Raw genomic sequence first — 24,067 nt, forward strand, 5'->3', positions numbered from 1 at the left:
AGCATAATAAGTATAATGTAGTTACAGCATTTGGCCTAGCAGCCTAGAGTGATTCTTATGTCAGTTGCAACACACATTAACTGGCAGCTAACCCAGGGAAAGTACCTGGTTCTCGTGGGAGAGAAAAGAGAATTTGGGGTGGGTAGGGGGAGAGAGAGTGATCAATGTTGGCAGCACCTGAGCAAAGAGGCATAAAAGCAGGAAAAAAGACAGGGTCTGCCTACTGTGCCTCACTTAACACTTTTGATACTCAAGTGGAAAACTAGCAGAAAATGGATGTACAGTGGTACCTTGCAAGACTAATGCCTCGCAAGACGAAAGAGTTTTTCGTTTTTTGAGTTGCTTCGCAAGATGAATTTCCCTATGGGCTTGCTTCGCAAGACGAAAACGTCTTGCAAGTTTGTTTCCTTTTTCTTAAAACCGTTAATACCCAGGAAACCGTGCTTCGCAAGACGAAAAACCTCGCAGAACGAATTAATTTCGTCTTGCAAGGCACCACTGTAGTAACAATGACAACCCTCCCCATCCCGACCAAAAATGGAAAAAAAGGCATCAAAAGTGGGATGGGACTGATGTTTAGGGTAAGGATTAGGAGAAAGCATTGGGTTCCCCATAGGCTTCTTCAGCAGCTCTGCCTAGAAATCATCCCCTAAAATGTAAACATTCAGTCAATGTACTTTGTACAAACCTAATATCCACATAATGTAATCTGCAGGCAACCCAGTCAGATGAATGCAGTGCAAAAAATAAAATTAGATGATTATTCTTAATGCTGAGATGGAAAACCTGTGGCCCTCCAGTTGTTGCTACAACCCTCACAATGCTTAACCATTGGCAATAGTTGCTGGGACCGGTGGGAATTAAGTCCCCGACAGTTGCCCACCCCCTGACCTACATAATCCACACAAATTACGTAGTTTGAAAATGTGTTGCCAATAACTTGAGTCAATAACTACTCATGTAATAGAGGAATGCAGGCAAATGGCTTAGCTGAAAAGGCAAGTCAGCTTAGATCAAAGTTGGGGTGCTGCCTGCTTTTTCGATGCATGGTCTTCAGGCATAAGCAGGAATCAAACCATACTTGCACAACATTTTTAAAAACAGCAAGAGGCTATTTAATTAACACTTCTAGAGCACAGATGAAGGGCACTATAAAAAAACAAGGGAAGAGACTACAATCCAATGAACTACATGCATGTACACAAGGCAGAAGGTAAAAAGGTACCAAAGGCACTTCAAAAAGATTTTTCTACAGAGAAAAAGAACTGCCTATCTGCAGTAGAGACAGGGCAGCTCTGGAGGGAGGTGCAAGAAGACAGAGCCCTGTTTATCTAAACCAAAGAGGTTTTGCTTCATAAGGGCTTGATACAGAATCCTAAAAAGCCAGTGCTCATTGGAATTAAGTGCTCTTTGAAAAAAATTATTGGCTACTTAGCCACAAGAGAAACTAGAATTACTAGTCATGGGGAAGCACAGCGGCCTCCTATCAGGAGGTGCAGCGCCACATGTTTTGCTAGTTTTGTGTACCAGATGAGCAATGCATTGGGGAATGACTCGAAGTGGTGCCTTGCCCAAGGCCGCCAAGAAGTTCATGACTAAGCAGAGATTTTCTTTAATCAATGTATTAAATCTATATCCCACCCTAAGGCAAACACAGTGGGTAACATGCTTTAAAGACGGGTAGAAACTATAAAGATGTTTTTAATAATGAGGTGCAGTAAACTGAGATTCTCATTTTACAGACAGGAAACTGGGGCAAAGAGAATGTGACACGCCTAAGTCATGACTCCACTAAGATCTGAGCACATGTCCACTGCCAATACCCAGTTAACAGCCATTTCTCTGAAAATCAGAGTAAACATTTTGTTGAAACTAAGGGAAATGAGATATACATAATGAGCTATGCCACAATTAGGTTATTAGGGTTAGGGATGGAGGAGGAATCAATCTGAAACAGCTTATGTCCAAGCCACTTCCTTTTTCCTCCCCACAAATGGGCAACAATTCTATATTACAAAAATACATACAATACGGATAAAGGAGTCGAGGCCCATGTGTTAGTATATCAGAGTTTCAGAAGTATTAGTATTAGTATTAGTACAAGTACTGGTATGGAGGTTTTCAGATATTATCCCTAATTAGAATCCGAAATATGTCATTCAGCTGGATCCTACGGCAACGACCCCGGCAGAATCAGACTTAGGTGTCCTCCCACAAGGAAGGGAACATTCAGCTCAGCCAAGCAGGCGCCAGGACTTGGCTCCTGCTCTGCTGTGGGCTCAGCAGCTGCCATGCCTTACTGCAGTGACAGTGGCTGGCAGTAACTACTGTGGCAAAGAGTGGCTGGCTTAACTAGCAGCAATCCTAAAAGCAAGCATTGGGGGTTGGCGGTTGTGTGCTGCCAGGAGGATTTAGGATTTACCTGCTGTGGAATAAGACGCTGCTTGCATTAGCAGATCTGTATGACTTGGAACTATCAGCGGACATCCAGGTCTTCACATATTTACTTTCCAAGAAGACACACCATTCTGTGTACCTCAAAGGATTTAAAGACCCCCTGCTGCCATTGGTCTCAAAGAAGGCAAAGGCAGCATGCAGGACTCTCAGACTAGTATGGGGGTATGCGGTGCAATGTTGGAAGGGAAATAAAGGAAAGGAAATGTGCCACATAGCTCTGGTCTGCCACATCAGAGGATCCAAAGAAAAGTAGCTGAGAGAGAAAGCTAGAAAGCTTTGAATGAAAGGAATTTTGATGGTAGTATTGTGTAGGAGGGGGTGGGCTGGTAATACAAGAAGCTTGTAGTGCGGGAGGTGATTGCAGACAGATGAAAGGGGAGGAATGTACACACAGCCTGGAAATTCCAGGAAGCCTAAGGGGAACTCACCTGGCAGTCTGGGCCAATCTTTCTAGTGTGCGAACAAGCATTTCTCCATCATTCTTCAGGCTTTCAGAGTGCTTCTCATTTGAAGTTATCTGCAATCAAAAGAACAGCTATCAAAGGTTTAGAAAGACATTCTTCTCTGTCAGGTGCGGAGGAGAAACAACTTAGTTAAGTGGAACTCGGGATTAACAAGCCAAACAGCCAATTATCCTGGCACAATGGGAGAACAACCTTCTTCCTATTGCTCCATCACAGTCATAGAAGCCATAGAATTCTTTGCCTCTTTGCAGAGTTGCTGCTCTGCCCACAGCTGAACTAGCAATGCTACTGGGAAGAGCAATATGACAGGAGAATTCTTGTATGTCTTCAAGGCTGGATAAAGGTGGTTGGAGACCGGATGCAATTCCCAAAACAATAGCAACACAAAATTTGCATATCGATGGTGGTGACGATAATAATAAATAGTGGTTGTTGCTGGCATCTGTCTCAAGAGACAATGGAGTGTGACTCCAGTCAAACCACTGCGTTAGCAGCACCAAAGTGACCTCCTTGGGGCGCAAACAAGGGCAGTGTGTCTGGTGGTCTTGGGCTGCCCAGAAGAAAAGAACCCCCACTCTGCCTTGCTGATGTGGTCCAAAGGAAGGCAGAGATGTTTGGCTCCAGCTTGGCTGCAGGGCTTGACAAAAGGAGGCATGCAAGGAAACAATCCAACCATCTTAGAGACGATTTATGTAGTGTTTACGCCTTAGCCTTTTCTTTTCCTGACGATACCCTACAAGGAAGTGGAGGTTTCTAGATGTGCTACTTTCTCAGGTTAATGAGCCCCACCTGCCCCTAAATATGTATTAATTATTATTATTATTATTATTATTATTTCTATCCTGCCTTTTTCCCTGACAGGCACGTAATACAACACACAACAGCTTGCATTAGCCTCTTTATTTCACAAAAGTGACCCAAAGCAACTTATAAAAATAGCGTCCCCCTTCCCCCACCCCCAGAAAGGAAAACACAAATAAGGTACTACAGAATAACTTGCGGTATCTTAAAAACTAACAAATTTACTTTGATATATGCTTACATGGACTACGAAAAAAGCTTTCAGCCTGTAGATTTTCACAACTGAGCAAAACACACACCTCTGCTCCCCCCCCCCCAACCGCTAAACGGAAATAAAATACTCTGAGCATGTATAGCTTCATATTTTAAACTCGGGGAATCATTGCTTTTGCTCACCAATTCTCAGCCTAACCTACCTCACGTGCCTATTGTGAAGATGCAGAGGAAGGCGTGAAATGGCTACAGAAGAGGACTGACTTGTTGCATCCGAGGCATCTCTATGTTACAAAGGGCCATGTTTTTCTGCCTGCCCCCCTGCAAATTGCTACAGCTCCAAGGCATCAACAAATCCCCATGTGGCCTAACTGCTGCGTGTTTAAGATGCCTAAGTCCAGGGCTTTTTTTTTCAGCTGGAACCCACCAGAACTCAGTTCCGACACCTCTCTGGTGGCTGCCATTGCCGTTATAAAAGAGAACAAGGGAGTCGTTCACGGTGAGTTCCAGAACCTCTTTTTCTAGAAAAATAGCACCAAGTCCCACAGGGGATTGATACCTAAGAGAAGGTATCTTAGTCCTGTAGTCACTGGAGATAGGATACCACAGAAAAAGAGGGGGAAACAGCAGCTCTTTAGGATCACAGGGATCCCTATAGCCTGGTGTTCAAACTTGTCAAAATGGCCAAGAAAAACCGATGGGGAATTAAACTTCAGGGCACAATTTTGATGGTGGGAAAATGTTAGAAGATGTCCAACGAAACACCGGACTATCACATGATTACCATCTCATGCCATTAAAATGAATGAGGGATGTGCAGAAGCCTCGGCAAGTTGGGACTGGCGATAGCTGACCTGTAAATCTTGTACATCAGTTGCATATTCCTTTTATTTCTTAATATGTTATGTTTTTATATTGTAAACCACCTTGTGATCCTCGGATGAAGGGCAGTATAGAAATTTAATAAATAACTAACATAAAAATTTGGGTCTACGTTATTAAAGTGTTACAGTGGTGTGACTGTTTCAATGTTCTTTGGAAGTAAATCACATTACCTGAAAGAGTAGTTAGCAACTTTCACTGTGATCAATGAACTGACACAAAAGCCAGCCCCTTTCATATTCCAGAGAAGCTCCCCCAAATTACACTGGCGAGTTATCAAAAAATGAATAGCGTTACTAATGGAAAGCAGACACAAACACTTCACCTTGAATTGAATTATAACACATAATGGAGCTTCTACATGCATGAAGGTATACTTCTTCCACACAATGCACATCTGTGTTAGTGTATCTACTGCGCACAAATGCTCTCTCAATAGTGCACTTGAATAAGGCATCTACATCATATGTATGAGTACCCTGTGTGCATTGAAGCTGTTGTGAATACAAGCACAGAATTATGAGAGTTCTTTGAGAGTGTCAACAAGCAAAGAGATACGAGGTGATCCAGATGGCATTGTATACTTAGGTTTTCAGAAGGCTTTTTGACAAAGTACCACACCAGACACCTGAATAAGCTTAGCACTCATGGAATAAAATGATAGGTCCACTTGTGGATCAGTAATTGGTTAAAAGACAGGAAACAGAGATCAGGAATAAACAGACAGTTCTGCAGATGTAGAGATGTATAAAAAATGGAGTTCTCAGTGACTGGTACAGGGACATGTGCTTTTTAATTTATTCATAAATGATCTAGAGTTAGGGTAAGAGCAAGGCAGCCAAGTTTGCAGATGATACCAAGTTGCCTGGGATAGCTAAAACAAAAAGGGATTGCAAAGAGCTTAAAAGCATCTCTCCAAACTGAATTGATGGGAAGTAAATTGGCAAATGCAATTCAGTGTAAGCAAGTGTAAAGTGACGCATATTAGGACAAACAAACAAAAATCATCTAAATGTCACATATACACACTAATGAGGTCTGAACTGGCAGTGGCCAGGAGTTATAGTGGATACTCAATGAAGACGTTGACTGTGTGTGGCCGCTGTGAAAAAGGTGAATTCCATGTTTAGGGATCATTAGGAAAACGATTGAAAATAAAACTGATCTCATAATGCCATTATACATATCTATTCACATGGAACACTGCAAACAGATTTGGTTGCCTCACCTTAGAAAGGATGTTGCAGTGATGGAAAGGGTTCAGGAAAGGGCGACCAAAATGATGAAGAGGATGGAGCCACTCCACCACAAAGAAAGGCTACAACCTTTTGGCCTTTTTAGTTGAGCACAAAGGTGAGTAAGAAGAAACATGGTACAGGTGTAATGTAATGTAAAAGTGATTATAAATGTTTTTCTCCCCCATTCGTAACACTAGAAGAACTCAGGGATATGAAATGAAACTGAATGTTGGAACGTTCAGAACAAAGAAAAGGAAGTCCTGTATACAGCACATACTGTATTTTTTGCTCTATAAGACTCACTTTTTCCCTCCTAAAAAGTAAGGGGAAATGTGTGTGCGTCTTATGGAGCGAATGCAGGCTGCGCAGCTATCCCAGAAGCCAGAACAGCAAGAGGGATCGCTGCTTTCACTGCGCAGCGATCACTCTTGCTGTTCTGGCTTCTGAGATTCAGATTCCCCCCCCCTTGTTTTCCTCCTCCAAAAACTAGGTGCGTCTTGTGGTCTGGTGCGTCTTATAGAGCGAAAAATACGGTATTTAATGGAAATCATTCCTACAAGAGGTAGTGATGGCCATCAGCCTGGGTGGCTTCAGAAGAGGATTAGATAAATTCAGGAGAGATAATGTTACCACTGGCTACTAGCTACAATGGCTAGGTTCTACCTCTACAACAAAAGGCAGTAAACCAGTTTTAATACCAGTTGCTGGAAATCACAGGTGGGGAAAGGGTTGTTGCACTGAGGGCCTGCTTTCGGGCTTCCCATAGACATCTGGTTGGCCAAACTGTGAGAACTGCATGCTGGACTGGGTATGTTATTAAGCAGCCTCTGGGTCTATCTTATGTTCTGCTTGGTTTTCAGATGAAAGCATCTTTTAATTATGTGCCTCAACAAGTATTTCATTTGTGCATATTCTCTTACACTTCACATAAAACTTGTAACATCATCTCACCGGTTCAGCTGGAAAAGATTCTAAGACTTTCCCCTAACTTATATCATGTTATCGTTATGAGGAATAAGCACATGTTGAACTCTTTACAATCACTAACTCTTCCCTTAATTAAATACTTAATTAAATCTTGATGTAGCGTGCATTCGCTGCAACTGAATAAGAAATCCAAAACAACTTTTCTTTATGAAGCCAATAAAATGCACTGCAGCTTCCCTGGTTAATACAATTAAACAAAGATGAGTTATAAAGAACATCATTGATATGTAAATATCCAAGTTTCTCAAATATAGCATAAATGTGCAGGTGAAACAGCATTTTAGGAAGAAATTTCACATACAATGAAGAAGAAAAAGAAATTCATGAACAGATCTATGCTATTGTTCTTCTAATCCGTGTGGAGTCAGAAGGTCTATTTACATGGCAGTTTTTGACTGAGTTAATTATTAGAACGAGATTAAGAAATAGTAATCCATATTTTCTAGTTTAAAAGGGAAGAAGAGGGTCTCTGCTTCTCAAGGTTTATGTGTTCATGGTACTGAATTAGTTCCCTCCCCCATTAGTCACAACTTGCAGTTTTCAATTTACAAGAACTTTCAAAATCAATTAACCTGAAGAATGAATTACTTTAATGCTTTTGAAAGGGATGGTTTCCTCCTCTCCTGCCCCACTGCAACTTCAATTAAGTTGGAAGTTTGCTGCCTGGTTTGGAAAACTCTTGGCTACTTGCAAGCTGCTACAAAAGATGCAAAACAGGAGCTTTTTCAACAAAGAGCTTATAGTTTTGCTTGGTCCAAATGCAACTGTAGCCCCCCTTTTAACTGCACTTTAGAGCAATTGTGCAACTGAATAACAATGTCATGTGAAATTAGATGGACTTAACTACTCTCAGGGATAATGACCATTTCCCACAGGGCACTGAAGTCAGATTACACACACATGCAAATGCAGATAGCACGTCCATTATTTTACACATTCCTTGGATTTCTTTAATTATGGCATTTATACCCCGCCCTTTAGCCAAAAAGGATGTCAAAGCAGCTTTTGTAATTTCTTAATACGGACATCCTAAAAAGCTGAGTTAACTTTTTCTTTGAAAATTGAGGCCACTTTCTCAAGCGTTTTCAAAGTCCACACATTTCTGGGATTGTAACATACAAATTCTTATGTGCTCTCTTCTGTATTCTTAACAGGATCACACATTTTTAATGGATCACAGGACATAAGTGAACATACTATCGTTTACTGTGACTGTGGGAATATACAGTGGTACCTCATTTTTCGAGTGTCTAGGAAGCTGAACGTTTCGGTTTTTGAACACTGAAAACCTGGAAGTAATTGCTTCTGTTTTTGAATGCGCCTTGGAAGTCAAACAGCTTCTGCTGTGTGTATTTCAATTTTTGCCATTGACTTTGCTGACCACCCTTTGCGCCTCAGTTGTTGAATGGTTTGGAAGTTGAACGGTCTTCTGGAAAGGATTATGTTCAACAACTGAGGTACCACTGTACAATGGTAAATACTCCACAGTCCACAAATGAAGCAATCACATCCAGAATGTGGAATAACGTGGAACCTAATTTCTAGTAATAAGGAAGGCAACCATTTTCTTATTAAGCATTTTGGTTTCTCTTTGAAAATGGATCCCTGACCGTTAGGTCCAGTCGCAGACAACTCTGGGGTTGCGGCGCTCATCTCACTCTATAGGCCGAGGGAGGCGGCGTACAGCTTCCTGGTCATGTGGCCAGCATGACTAAGCCACTTCTGGTGAATCAGAGCAGCGCATGGAAACGTCGTTTATCTTCCCGCCGGAGCGGTACCTATTTATCTACTTGCACTTTGTGCTTTCGAACTGCTAGGTTGGCAGGAGCTGGGACCAAGCAATGGGAGCTCACCCCGTCGTGGGGATCCGAACCACCAACCTTCTGATCAGCAAGCGCTAGGCTCTGTGGTTTAACCCACAGTGCCACCTGCGTCCAACAAAAAAATAGGAAGGCTTGCAAATCCAAAACCGTCAAGAAAGTGCTCAAACCTACATCAGGCTTCCATTTGCAGACGTAACAAAAGGTACCAGGTACCAGGTTTAAGTCAAGGCTCAACTTTAACCTATTTTCAAAGCCAGAGTTCAGGAATCATAAAGAAGTGTCTCACAAACATGTCCAAAGTGACTTTCCTTCACTAATGAATATCAGAAACTGGGGCCCCTCCGAACAGCTGTCTGTCATGGTCAGGCAGGATATATAATATCAAAGTTTAAAATCAGTGTGTGTGGTTTGTGGGCAGGTTTGAGCCTCAGTGTGAAGTTCTACCTCCTTGCCTTCAGGAAATGCTTCATATGCAACCTGTTGTATGGAGAGGCAAAGATACAAACGCAGTCTGTGTATGGCAAGAAGAAAGCAAGTTAGACAAGTTCAGTTGAGACTGTCAGTTGCTGACTCATACAAACAAGCCTGGGCAATGACAATGGGCCATTTAAACCTGAACCATGTACTTAAAAAGCCAGAGTATTCCAGGTGTTCTTTGGCATATATCATTATAGATGTGTATTCTCAGACAGATTATGGAGATTTGTAACATACAGATCTCAACAAAGGCATGTTAGAACAAGCAGATCATCTTCAGCAAGGAAAAGAAAAGAATCAAAGCCTAAACAGAAGAGCTCACATTTCAAACACTGAACTTATTTTCTCTTATTTATGAGAGGACTTATCTTTTTAGGAGTTCAAAGTAATTTGCACTTGTAACTTGGCAAGGCATGCACTGCCTGAAAGCGGCTCCTTCGAAAATCTCCTTTGAGAATTTCATTTGACCTCAGGGTCTTCTGTGTGTTCTTCATTTGGAATGTATTTTATATTGATAGAGGAGTAAAAATAAATAAATCACTATACATTAAATAATTCCATATTTTCAGTGGGCTAAATAATCAAAGGTTTGTGATACTTGAGTGTATGCATACATTTATATATGCATACACAATGCATACACACACATACACACACACACAGGAACCGGTATGGTGGTAAATTGTGCAAAGCAGGGCTGGAGAGAGCCAGAGCTCAAATTCCCACTCAGTGATGAAGCTTGCTGGGTGATCTTGGGCCAGACACCTTCTCTTAGCCTAACCTATCTCATAGGATTGTAAGACTATGTGAGCATGTGTATCATGTACATCATTCTGAACACCTTGGAGGAAGGGTGTGAATAAAAAAATGTATCTTCTCTCTCACAGACACACTATTTAAGAGAAATGTTTTCAGAATGGAAATACCAGAAGTTTACTCTTTTTATAAATGAAAACTCACTCTTTTTCCCTTTAGAGAGAAAATGCAACAGCTATTATCCATTCTTGACACACACTAATAGAGAAATTATATTAGAAATGTTCAAGGTTAATACTGTTGATAAGGGATGTCAGTGATACTATGTATGTTTGCATAAAATATGGGACTGTATGCCTCTTTTCATTATAACTGTGCTCAAAGTATATTAGAATGCAATATTGCAATGTGTTATACTGTCAATTCCTTACAAAAGCAGCCCAAACTTTGACTTCACCAAAATCTAAAGACTGCCTCACTAGTTTAAAGAACGTCAATCCACAAAGTTCCCAATATCTTCCTCCAAATAGCATGATTGTGAGCTTTTCCTTTTGGCGCCAATCTCAAGACTAGAAATTACTACCAAAGCGTTCCTGATGATATTTGTTGAAACAGAGATGGGAGAGGCGAGTGCAACTCTGCTCATTCTCTTTGACCTCTTTGATTGAAGCATTTCTATTTTGAGCTTCCCAGGAGGTTTCAAAAGTCCAGTTCCACATGTGGACCAGCATCAAACCCACAGAGAAGAAATAGTTGTTTAAGGGTTAAGGCTTCATGTGTCAGGCAATGAGGCATTCTAGTGTGACAACAACTTAGGTAATTATGGCTGATAATATGAGATGCCATGATGTGATAACTGGAAAGTGTTGACTTCTGCAGAATAAATATGCAAGCCACAGATTTGACAGAGATGAAGAAATGGCTTGATTACGTAAGGAACAGCATTCCCAAAGGCTGTGCAGTTCTGGTTGCCACGCCTAAAAAAGCGTTATTGTAAAGCTGGGAAAGGTGCAAAAAAAGGGGGCTACTATTTTGATCATGAGGCTGGAACAACTCATCCATGTAGATGTGGCGAATTGGTATTTTGGGGCCCCGCTAATTGATTTATTGGTCCTCAATTAGCTACGCATGGCCGCCCACACACTTCCCTGCGAGACTCTGCTCCGTCTCCAGCAGCTCTTCAGTCACGCCTTAGCAGAGATACGCACAGCGGTGATGAAACTGTCACGTCCTTCACTTAGCTTCTAAACAAACACAGAGTCCAGGTTTGTCCATTTCAGCTCTTTATTCCGACATTCCCCCAGGGATCTCCTGGGCTCCTTTCAGCCATTACCGGCTACGTCTTTCTCCCTCAACGACCAGAGGGGAACAGAACAGAAACTCCTCCCAGACTCCTCCCAGCTTCTACAGCTGACGTCTGAATTGAGGCATCATGGGAACTTCTTAACCAGTTAAGTACCAACCCTAACACCCCCTCTATGCCTCGCATTCTGACAAGACCCTTTTGAGTTCAACACCTTCCCCTTTGCCTTGTGCCACTTCCCGGCATCTTTCCCAGGCACCTGTTGAACCCCTTCAACACTCCCAGAATCACACTGTGCGACACTTTTCCACGCACCTGTGACCTGATACCCTCCTGACCCTTTAAGGCCAGCAGTTGTGTCTTCTCCGTCAGACTCTTCCCCCTCTGACTTGACAACCCTTCCGTGAGCTTTCTCCATTACCGGAGATGAAGCCTCACACCTGGACACTCCTTTCACAACCCTTGGAGATGCCCAAACCTGCCCTGAACCCTGACCCTGGACTTGGTCCCCATCACCGGGTTTGAACCCTGATTCTGGACCTGATCCCCGTCACCGGGCTCAGCCACAGCCTCCCTTCTCCTTTGAGAAGACTTTGCACCCGTCACCTGGTGACGTATTCCCTTTTCCTTGAAAAGCTCCTCCAGAGCAGACCCAGTAAACTGTGACCCTCGGTCGCTCTTGAACCCTTGCACCTTGGTGGAGAACTTTAGTTCCACCTCCGCAACCCAAACCTTGATCAGTTGCGCCTCCTCCCCCTGTGATTTGAGAGAGAGACACCAGCCCACCTGGCTGTGGCCATCCGTCAGCGATGGCACATACCTGGCCCCACCCAGACTCTCACCTCATGGGTCCTGACAGATCTGTGTGTGAACAAGCTCAAAAGCTTCCTTGGCTACCCTCCCAAAAACGCGGGAAAACCAAGTACCTTTGCATGCCCTGCACCCTTGGGACCTCCCACATTTCCGGAGATTGTACCCTTTTGTGCACCTGTGCAACTTTTGCACATCCTTGGGAACCTTAGCACACTGCACCTGTGCTTTTACAGTATTCCCACCACCCTCCAGAGGTGTCTCCAGAACAAAGAAAGTGTTCTTGCTCTTCGCCATGTTGATCCGTTGTCGCCCCCCTCTGAAAATGGAACAGGTGTCATTTTCAAAGCACATTTTTTGAACCCCTGCGTCATTAGAGCAGATACAGATAACCGACAACAATTCAGTCCCGGCACAACGTAGATCTCTGGCTCCTCCTGTAATGGAGAGAAAACACGTTAGCCACACCACAGACTGATTTTTCATTCCGTCTGCTAAACAATTGTTCCTGTTGAAAACAGCCCTGCAGTTCCGCAGTTTATCAGGTGCTGCCTGATAGCAGAAACCAAAACACCCAGCGTGTCCCCGTGTACTGGCTGGAGTTGTTCTCCACAGTTGCCATAGAAGCAGTGATGAGAAAACAACCCTCCCCAGCGTCCGAGACACGTCTTTCCCTTGCGTTCCCACGCTGGCCTTCTTCTCCCGGACTGACTCCCTTGGGAACTCAGCTGGTTGACCTTGGGACCTTCCTGCCCAGCTGTCTCCGCTCTCCATGGGCAGCAGCGTCGCAAGCGTCCCGTTGCATTACACGTGTAGCAATGACGAACTCCAGTGGAAAAACACTGCTTGGGGCTCCTGCCGCTGGCCTCCTTCTCCTTCTTCCGGAAAAGCACTCCTTGCCAGCTCCGCCCCCTCTGAACCTCCACTTCATTCCAGCAGGCTCTTAAACTTGCCTTTGGAAACCTTCGCCCCCCCGACCTGCTCAGCAGCACTCCTTGTGGCTAAAGCATCAGGGACAGGGGCTCCAGCCTTTTTTAGGCTTTTGTCCAGGGCTCTGGCTTCCTGCTGAAGCTTCACAGCAACTGCAGCACATTTCCAAGTGCCAATAGTCCCTTTGCCCCCCCTCTGGGGCCCACAGCCCTTCCCAGCTGTGCACCGGCTCTCACGAAGGTGGTCAGCGCCATCTTGCTTTCCTGTTCTGCAGCAGCCATCTCCCAGCCCTTGCTGTTGCCTCCAGCCTCATAAAACTCCCTGGAGCACTAGCCAAGTGGCCTCTGGCTTCCTGGCACCCAGAACAGTAGACTTCAAATCAGCAGCCAGGTTGCCCAGCTTCTTAAAGTGAGCATGGAATGTCCTCCAAGACCTGGCACCCTGCCATCCTCTTCCGTTCTCCCAAGGGGCCCCAAGCTGTACTTACGGACCAGTTTCAGCTCCTCTGGCTCTCCCTTCCGTGGAGAAACGTTTCCTCAGCAACACAGGCAGCCACTTTGTGTCCTTTTGCCAGCCGCTTTTAAACTCCGCAGCTCTCCTTGCCTTTTGACACCAGGCAAAAAACTCCTCGACATCAGGCGAGACTCACTGAAAGCAGCCTCCGACCTCCGGCCATATTTCTCTGCCTTCGACCGCGGACTTCAAACGCATTCCGGCACTTCTTGAGTGACAGTTTTACAAGCGGTAATTACCCATAACCTGTGGCGAATTGGTATTTTGGGGCCCCGCTAATTGATTTATTGGTCCTCAATTAGCTACGCATGGCCGCCCACACACTTCCCTGCGAGACTCTGCTCCGTCTCCAGCAGCTCTTCAGTCACGCCTTAGCAGAGATACGCACAGCGGTGATGAAACTGTCACGTCCTTCACTTAGCTTCTAAACAAACACAGAGTCCAGGTTTGTCCATTTCAGCTCTTTATTCCGACATTCCCCCAGGGATCTCCTGGGCTCCTTTCAGCCATTACCGGCTACGTCTTTCTCCCTCAACGACCAGAGGGGAACAGAACAGAAACTCCTCCCAGACTCCTCCCAGCTTCTACAGCTGACGTCTGAATTGAGGCATCATGGGAACTTCTTAACCAGTTAAGTACCAACCCTAACAGTAGAAACTACACAACATTAGAGATTCTTAGTTTAGAGAGAAGGTATGTAAGGGGTGTGTGGGTTAAGACAGAGATTATAAAACTATGCATGGCAGGAGGAAAGAAAAGATTTTCTTCCTTGATCATAAAATTAGAACCTGATATCATCCGACGAAGCTGCATGTTGGAAGATTCAGGACAGACAAAAAAGGGACACAAAGTACAGTTAAACTATGGTATTTGCTATCACAGATTGTAAAGTTGGTCTTCAACTTGTATGGGTTTAAAAGTGGCTTAGAAGATAAGGCTATCAATAGCTGTGTACTACCTCCAGTATCAAAAGGGATGCGGGTGGCGCTGTGGGTTAAACCACAGAGCCTAGGGCTTGCTGATCAGAAGGTTGGCAATTCGAATCCCCGCAACGGGGTGAGCTCCCGTCACTCGGTCCCTGCTCCTGCCAACCTAGCAGTTCAAAAGCACGTCAAAGTGCAACTAGATAAATAGGTACCACTACGGCGGGAAGGTAAATGGCGTTTCCGTGCACTGCTCTGGTTTGCCAGAAGCGGCTTTGTCATGCTGGCCACATGACCTGGAAGCTGTACGCCGGCTCCCTCTGCCTATAGAGCGAGATGAGCACCGCAACCCCAGAGTTGGCCACAACTGGACCTAATGGTCAGGGGTCCCTTTACCTTTACCTCCAGTATCAGAGGTGGTACTCCTCTGGATATCAGTTGCTAAACAGCACAAGTGGGGAGAGTACTGTTGTACTCAAAATCTGCTTGTGGGGTACCCACAGCCATCTGGTTGGCATCAGAACCGGATGCTGGACTAGACAGGCTTTTATTCTGAACCAGCAGGGCTCTTTTTATATGATTGTCTAAGAACATTATGAAAACATAATGGTCTCCAAGAACGTACTTCAACAGGATTTTTTAAAATAACTATGTCTCTCCAGCAGTCAGATTTTCAAATATGAATTCAAATATAGCTTACAGTAAAATCATTATGATAGTAGACAGGCAGTAAACAAGAAAAGATGGGGGAAGAAGAGGAACAGAACTTGTATGATGTCCATAGTCCTTCTAGACTTAGATCGCTTGCATGAAAATGTAAAATATATTTTGTGATATTATAATTCATCAATGTGTCATAAAAACCCACAATTCTCACATTTACACACATTCACACACACAGGAAGTTGCCTTATGCCAAGTCAAGACATTGGTCTGTCAAGATCAGCACTGCTATCAGCTCTCCAGTTTCAGCCAGGGCTCTCTGAGATTTCCAGTGATGCCAGACATTGAAACCAGGACCATCGATCTGCAAGCGTAACACTTGTTCTACCACTGAGATGCATCTCTTCACAAACATACAGACACTTGAACTACTGAAATTTAAAATTTGATTTCCTATGTACTATGTACTAAACCTGTTATGAAAAACAAACAAAACTAAGTGATATTTTTTTAAACCACTGTTAGAAGTATTTTGAATTCTGATGCTGGAGGAGACACTTGAGAGTCCCATGGACTGCAAGAAGATCAAACCTCTCCATTCTGAAGGAAATCAGCCCTGAGTGCTCACTGGAAGGACAGATCCTGAAGCTGAGGCTCCAGTACTTTGGCCACCTCATGAGAAGAGAAGACTCCCTGGAAATGACCCTGATGTTGGGAAAGATGGAGGGCACAAGGAGAAGGGGACGACAGAGGACAAGATGGTTGGACAGTGTTCTGGAAGCTACCAGAATGAGTTTGACCACACTGAGGGAGGCAGTGGAAGACAGGAGTGCCTGGCGTGCTCTGGTTCATGGGGTCATGAAGAGTAACGACTAAACGACTAAACAACAACAACAACAACAAAGCAGTAATATTGTTTTTAATAATACAAATTTAAACTTTTAATGCTAGAATGTACTGCTATTACTGTATGGGTTGGAAAGAAAACCACTAAGGTTATGAATTATCAAACATGCAAGTACCAAACCCCTGTAAATGAGTATTCACACATCAGTCAATTTTTTATCATTATAATCTGTATGCCAAGAAAAGGAAACTAGATTTATAAATGACTAAGCATTATGTTAAGCTCTAATCTCCCAATTTCTAAAGAAAAGCTGAAGGAGGCGGTAATACTACGTACACAGATGGTGCTATGTAAATAATGAATAGAAGTGCCTTGGTGCACTCAGATGGTCTTAGGCCTTGCAGGGAAGGAAAAACAAAGCAATGTGAAGTACTGAAATGCCCAATCCAAGCTGTGACACCAGAAGAGTTGCTTTGGAAAATATTTTATGTGAATTGTGCTATTTAGCAATAGGTGGCAAACACCAACAGATATGTGCATTTATTAATATGGAATGGACCTGGGAGGTCCAACCAAGGTTGGGGAATGCAACCATTGAATAGCTGGCATGTGTCAATGGCACATTTACATAGCATCATACATGCAGCAGTTTTGTTTTCAGTGCAGTGGATAAAAGGTTTGGAATACAAATCCGTCTCTCTGTAACTAGCTATATATATATAGAGTGTGTGTGCATAAATATGTAGACTCTTCCTCTGCTGCCCCACATCCTACTTCCCCCCACCCCCAAACTTTATCCCAGTTTCAATCGGTGACTGACAACAGCAAATGTGTACAAAGGAAATTGAGTTTCTATGCTTGTATCCACCCCGGTGCTGGGAAGATATGTGCGTAGGGGTGTACAAATTCCTGCAGCTGTCCCCAACATAATGCCTATTTGCTGCTCTCTTGAATCGTTATTTCAAGACACAAGCAATTGTTAAGAGCAGATTTTAATTGCTGCAACTGTAGAAACAAAGAAAACATGAATGTTAAATTAAAGGATGTACAATAGCAACTCTTCTAATGATGCGAAACAACACTGCTCACTTCTTTGCCATTTATCTATATAAGGAGTGGAGAATCTGTGGCCTTCCAGATGCTGTTGGACTACAACAATTGGTAACTTCAAGACTCCGTTATTGTAATGTGCTCTATTTGAGGATACTCTTGGGCCTGGTCAGGGGCTCCAGCTCATGAAAAAGGCTGTAGCAAGACAACTGATGGGGAGAGGCTATTGCCAGCACATCGTAACTCTAGTGTCTGAAAGTTTGCACTGGTTGCTCATATGCTATCAGGTCAGGTTCAAGGTTCTTGTATTAATGTACAAGGCCCAAAACAACTTGGGTCCAGGATATCTTTAGGACTACCTAATCGCTTATATTCCTGCTCGATTGTTGAAGTCTTTGGGGAAGTCACTGTTAGTAGTCCTGCATGGCTCTCATTCACTAGGAGCAAAGCAACATCTAATGCGCCTAACATCGCAGAGAAGTCTCTGTTAGGCCTGTTAAAGGGGTGTGTGTGATATAACCTCTTTTTACCTTTGCAAAAGGGCCCCTCCTGCTTACGGTGCAGCGCCATTCATAAGTCTTAGGAATGGCTTAGAGCACTGTTTCTCAACCTGTGGGTCCCCAGATGTTGTTGGACTACAACTACCATTATTCCTAGCCAGCATGACCAGTGGTCAGGGATGATGGGAGTTGTAGTCCAACAACATCTGGGGACCCACAGGTTGAGAACCGCTGGCTTAGAAAGCAGGATTTCTTTTATATTTTCTAAACTGAAAAAAATGGCTTTCTTTGTCCTCTCCATCACAGAATTGGAGAATCCTCCACCAGTGCTTCTCTGGATTACAAAAATACTGTGTTTTTGCAGCTCTTCCTTTATAAATTTCAACAGTCTATTCAAAATTATTTTGGCTTCTCGGGGCAGCTTGCCCTGCTTTGTTGCCTCAATGCCACTGGACATATGCTGTGGCAGCATAATTATCTGGTATAAGGAGGAATTAACTAGTCAAAATCACTTCAGCCACCATGATACAAGTAACTTGCAACTTATGCGCATTTAACTTGTGTGCATTCAGCTTTACGTACTTGCGAAACAATCTGAAAAATTGAAAAAGGGAAAGAAAGGGGGCAGGGTTCTAGCAAAAATAACTTTGGTAATCCCACCTGCCATTGAGCCCAATGTGTTTTGACTATATGTGATTTTGGCTTCACACACTATCCCCAAGACACAACCCCTGGAAGAAACATTACACCCAAAAGTTCTCTGAAACTGGCATTTACTGTTCTTAAAACAGGCATATGACAAAATCCTGGTTCCGTTTTCTATCACCAGCTCTTGTAAGACCAGGCCCTTGCTAATCCTATCACATATCAAATATTAATGGTGTCATATACATGTAATATCAGCATTGAATACCTAGTTACCTACTGGCAAACTGAACATAGGACATAGTTAAAATTGATGACTCTTGACTTTCACTCAAATTTCACCTATATTATTAAAGAAAGCCTCTGAACAAGCAGTTAGTAATAGCATTGGGTTTTTAAAAAATGTTCAAAAGCTTAATATAATCTAAATAATTTACTGCCTTGTTTTTAATAGGCATTTCTAGAGATATATATCATCTCCCTCTCCCCTCCCCCCAAGTCTGTGATCCTTCTTCATGGAATTAAGATACCTGAAAGTACCTTTCTGTCAGGTTAGAAATAATCTTTCACATTAAAGAATAATTTTGTAAAAACAATTTGAAGTATTAACATCAATCAAATTTGGCTACGAGTTCAATTTTTGAAGGCTTTAGTCCCCTACATGAAATTTGGATTATTCTCTGGCAAACTATCAGACGTGTGAAAACAACATCTAAAATTACTAGTTCCTTTAAAAAAAAAAATACTTTCATGATCAAAGCTCAAAGCTCACTTGAATTTTTTGAAAACCGAGTAGCAGCAGGAAAAGTCTCATCATGTCAGAGATGAAGTAAAAGCCAGGTGTTTAAGGAACAGCTGATACTAGGGTCTTCTTTCCGCCCCCGTCCAGGTGCATCAGGGATATGGGCTCTTTCTTACACCTTCAAATGATGGATCTATATCCAGTTCAGAACAAGTGTTATCACTGGTACACAGTTGGAAGGGACGCCAAGGGTCATCTAGTCCAACCCCATGCAATGTAATACTCTCAGCTAAAGCACCCATGACCGATGGCCATCCAACCTCTGTTTGAAAACCTCCAAGGAAGGAGAGTCCACCGCCTATCGTGGGCGTCTGTTCCACTGCTGAACAGCTCTTACTGTCAGAAAGTCTTTTCCTGGTGTTTAGTCGGAATTCCCTTTCTTGCAACTTGAAGCCATTGGTTCGAGTCCTACCCTCCAGAGCAGGAGAAAACAAGCATGCTCCCTCCTTCATGTGACAACCCTTAAGATATTTGAAGATGGCTATCAGAACTCCTCTGTGTCTGCTCTTTTCCAGGCTAAACATACCCAGCTCCTTCAAGTGTTCCTCATAGGACTTATGCACACATAGCCATGGTGATCACTCTTCTCTGGACTTGCTATAATTTGTCAGTGTCCTCCTTCAAATGTGGTACCCAGAATTGCGCAACAGTATCCCAGAAGCAGCCTGAATAGCAAATATTACTTTTTGTGATCTGGACTGTGTTTCTGTTAACTGCATTAGCTTTTTAAAGCAGTAGCATCCCACTGCTAACCCATGTAACCAAGACACCTAAACCTAGTTTTTGAAGGACAGGAGGTGTGTGTGTGTATATAAAATAATAATTCAAATATTCATGCTTAATAAGATATTATTCCTACTTCCAGGAAGTAGGAATGTAAAGGAGTCAATTACTTTGCGAGGGCTTCCATAATATATAAAATAATTTCCACCATATGGAAGAGATTTGCCTGTGCTGATGTTGGAATAAATTTATGAACATTTTTAGTTTGTTTTCCAGCTGCTATTGATTCACACTTATATTAAAAGACTCCTTTTGTCAGGGAACTTAGGGTGGGTACATTTTCTTGGGGCAAAGGCGACGGAATGCTTTTAAATCACATCATAGTTTTTAATTTTTTTAAAAAGCCCTACAAGTCCCACCTGGGAACTCTAGTTGATGACTGTCATAAAAGTCTACTAAATAAATAAAATACATTTGGGTGAGATTTTGTTGGCTCCTGATGCTGAACACGGCATGGAACAAGACCTGCTCTAAAGTGACTACATTCTGGGAATTCATCAATACTGCTCAGAGATTAATCTGGAGGTGAAGTCCATGTAAAGGACAGTACTCATGCGGTCCCCTTGAAAAGGAAAATTGCAGAAGTTATAAACACAAGATAACCACAGTATACAATAGTAGCAGAGGGAGGAAAGGAATGTTACTTGTTATCAGGTGGGCTAAAACTTGGCTGTTCAGGGCTAAGGCATATTTCAAATCAGGGAGTTTAAACCTCACTAATAAGGATGCAGAGCTGCTATCCACCAATCTGGGCAATGGATTTTGGCAAGCAATGAAGAGATCTAGACTACAAGCACCTGGTGATTCAGTGGTCTGGTTTACATGACACAGTAAGCCAAATTATGATTCACTAGGACTATGCAAATATACGAGCTCCCAGAAAGGAGTTTGCAGCTCCTTTGGTCTTCCTTTGTGTCAATAACCTAATGCACTTTAATTTAGCAACTGTGACCTTCATGAAACATTTCCCACTGATATACACCTATTATCTGCCCTGAGGCAGGACTCAGTTAACAGAACACAGTTATTCAGAAGACACGGTGAATAACAGCTACAGGTAAGCAACCCTGTTTTATCCTTTTTTAAGTAGTCTATGAGATCTAGTAAGCTGTCACAAATAGTTCATAGGAAAACAGAACTCAATGCTGTTCTTCCTATGGTGGCACTAGAACTCAACTGGCTATCAAGAGAACAGCATTCTCTACATAACTGAACCTGAAGACCAGTGTGTATATGTTTGCATCTGTCAGCATTGCTACCCATCTCAGAACTTTTCCAAAGCAAACTATAATTGGTTGGAATATGTTTGGAGCAGTAGTGCGGGGGTGCCAATGCAAAACACTTGATTGGGCAAGTAGAATTGTCCATGGGTAAAGTAATGTGTAGGGACGCGGGTGGCGCTGTGGGTAAAACCTCAGTGCCTAGGGCTTGGCGATCGCATGGTCGGCGGTTCGAATCCCCGTGGCGGGGTGAGCTCCCGTCTTTCGGTCCCAGCTCCTGCCCACCTAGCAGTTCGAAAGCACCCCTAAGTGCAAGTAGATAAATAGGTACCGCTCCAGCGGGAAGGTAAACGGTGTTTCCGTGTGCTGCGCTGGTGCTGGCTCACCAGAGCAGCTTCATCACGCTGGCCACGTGACCCGGAAGTGTCTCCGGACAGCACTGGCCCCCGGCTTCTTAAGTGAGATGGGCGCACAACCCTAGAGTCGGACACGACTGGCCCGTACGGGCAGGGGTACCTTTAAACCCTTTAAAGTAATGTGTGCTTTGGTCCTTTCCATCAAGTAACAGAGTTTGGAGGCAAATTATGCCTTACAGCAACTTATATTTGTGATGATGGGCTTGGTGTCAAGCTCGTTGGCAGAAAGACTTTGCTATGCCACGAGGGTTGTGCAGTAGCTGAGATTGGCAGGACGACTCAAAGGTTTGTCATTTTAGCCTCTTTCAGCTTTTGAGGGAACTGTATTTGTTAACCAAACAACACATACACACCCTTTGTCCAATACCAGTAACTTCAAAGCCATTTGGCTAATATAACCACTCCTGCTATCTTAATGTTTTGACTGCTTCTCTACGAAAAACAGTTAGCTGTCAGAAGATCCTCTACAGCTTGATGAAATAAATCTAGAGATGAACAAAGGAATTGTAAGCCCAGTGTCCCAAGCACTTTGACCCAGTGCTTAGCCATCTCCATCTGGAAGCAGGTGATGAATGTAATGTTTTGATCTGCCAGCTTTTAGCATACACCTGACATGAGCCGCTGGACATTGACCAGGACTTGAGGATGTGTCACATTCTGTTTTACTGAACCAATGCTAGTATTTCAGAGTGAGAAACACAACTGATGTAAACGAGACAAACAATTATAGGTCAGCCAAACATTATTAGGTGAACACTGGAGTTTCAAGATTCTGGTTGAAAAACAGCGAGAAAAATCCACAGCAAATGAAGTACAAAAATAACTCAGCCTTCAAGCCATGACAGGGAAATGTCCATGTCCTCAGCAATTTTAGATTTTCTGCTGAAGAGAAGTGACAGCACGATAACAGTTATAATAAAAATATAAGCCTCCTCCAGAATTCTAGAAAGAATAGCATGACCTCCATTCAGTGTGTATATTTGCAACTGACAGCAAGGACAATTTTAGCTTCAGGACTGTATTCTTATTCCATATTCTCTACCTGCTGTTAATGCTCATCTTACTTTTCCATTTCCCCCTCTCTTTTAGGATGGGTAGAGAGCAGTGCTCAAATATCTGCATCTATGAAAAGCAATCTGCATACAAAAGAAAAAAAATATACTATGCACAACAAAGCTTAAGAAATGACTGTGTTTTGTCACAGCACGTGATGGTAAATTTGTCTTAAACAATTGGCCACCCATAGTAAAGTACAGATGATCACTACTACATTTGTAAAATAATAATAATTTTTATTTATACCCCGCCCTAACCAGCCAAGGCCAGGCTCAGGGCGGCTAACAAGCAATAATAAAAACAAGTTGAATGAATACAACTTAAAAACAAGGTTAAAATAAAATATTGAAACATTAACGTATTAAAATGCAGCCTCATCACAGGAGGAGAAAGTAAAAGGAAAAAAGAAAGAGGGAGAGGGAATCAAACTGGCTCCAAGCGAAAGGCCAGGCGGAACAACTCTGTCTTACAGGCCCTGCGGAAAGAAATCAGATCCTGAAGGGTCCTGGTCTCATGAGGCAGAGCATTCCACCAGGCCGGAGCCAGTGTTGAAAAGGCCCTGGCTCTGGTTGAAGCTAATCTAACTTCCTTAGGGCCCGGGACCACTAGGGTGTTGCTATTTATGGACCTTGAGGCTCTCCGTGGGGCATACCAGGAGAGGCGGTCCTGTAGGTACGAGGGTCCTAGGCTGTGAAGGGCTTTAAAGGTCAAAAGCAGCACCTTAAATCTGACCCTGTACTCCACCGGGAGCCAGTGCAGCTGGAAAAGCACTGGGTGAATATGCTCCCATGGCAGAGACCCCGTGAGGAGCCTCGCTGCTGCATTCTGCACCCACTGGAGTTTCTGGGACAGCTTCAAGGGCAGCCCCACGTAGAGCGAATTACAGTAGTCAAGCCTGGAGGTGACCGTCGCATGGATCACTGCGGCCAGGTTGGGGCGGGAAAGGTAAGGGACCAACTGCTTGATGCGGCGAAGGTGGAAAAATGTCGCCTTGGCTGCTGCTGTAACCAAGGCAATTCCGAAATCTGCCAAGAAATACTGGTAGACATTATATGATTTTGGACCTACCCATCAAGAACTTTTGCACAAATCCCTTTTGCAGTGTATGGGAAATGAGCATGAACACCTGTGTTCTCATTAATTGCACTGAGGCTTGGTCAGGAAGTGCTTGGTAGGTTGTAGTTTTCATTAATAAAAAGTAAGGCACCATGCACGTCTCTCCTAACATTGTACAGTGGTGCCTCGCAAGACGAAATTAATTCGTTCCGCGAGTTTTGTCGTCTTGCGATTTTTTTCGTCTTGCGAAGCACGGTGTCGGGAAAGTTTTGGAAAAGCTTCAAAAATCACCAAAGTCTTTAAAAACCTCAAAAAAGGCTACCACACCGCGTTCTATGAGTTGCTCCTCGAAGTCAAGTCGCAACTGTATTAACGGTGTTAAGAAAAAGGAAACAAACTTGCAAGACGTTTCCGTCTTGCAAAGCAAGCCCATAGGGAAAATCGTCTTGCGA

The 24,067-nt window shown here is 43.4% G+C and overlaps 1 protein-coding gene across 7 annotated transcripts in view; it reads right to left on the reverse strand.

Moving 5' to 3' along the window:
* Positions 1-24,067, reverse strand: part of ULK4 (unc-51 like kinase 4) — a 166,765-nt gene that overhangs the window by 1,910 nt on the left and 140,788 nt on the right. For all 7 annotated transcript variants that reach the window (XM_028751072.2, XM_077916423.1, XM_028751073.2 and 4 more), the window contains one exon: positions 2,886-2,974. In XM_028751072.2, the coding sequence (XP_028606905.2) occupies positions 2,886-2,974 (89 nt within the window). The remainder of the gene's footprint in view (positions 1-2,885; positions 2,975-24,067) is intronic.

Source organism: Podarcis muralis, chromosome 12 (assembly GCF_964188315.1).
Source record: "Podarcis muralis chromosome 12, rPodMur119.hap1.1, whole genome shotgun sequence".
NCBI lineage: Eukaryota > Metazoa > Chordata > Lepidosauria > Squamata > Lacertidae > Podarcis > Podarcis muralis.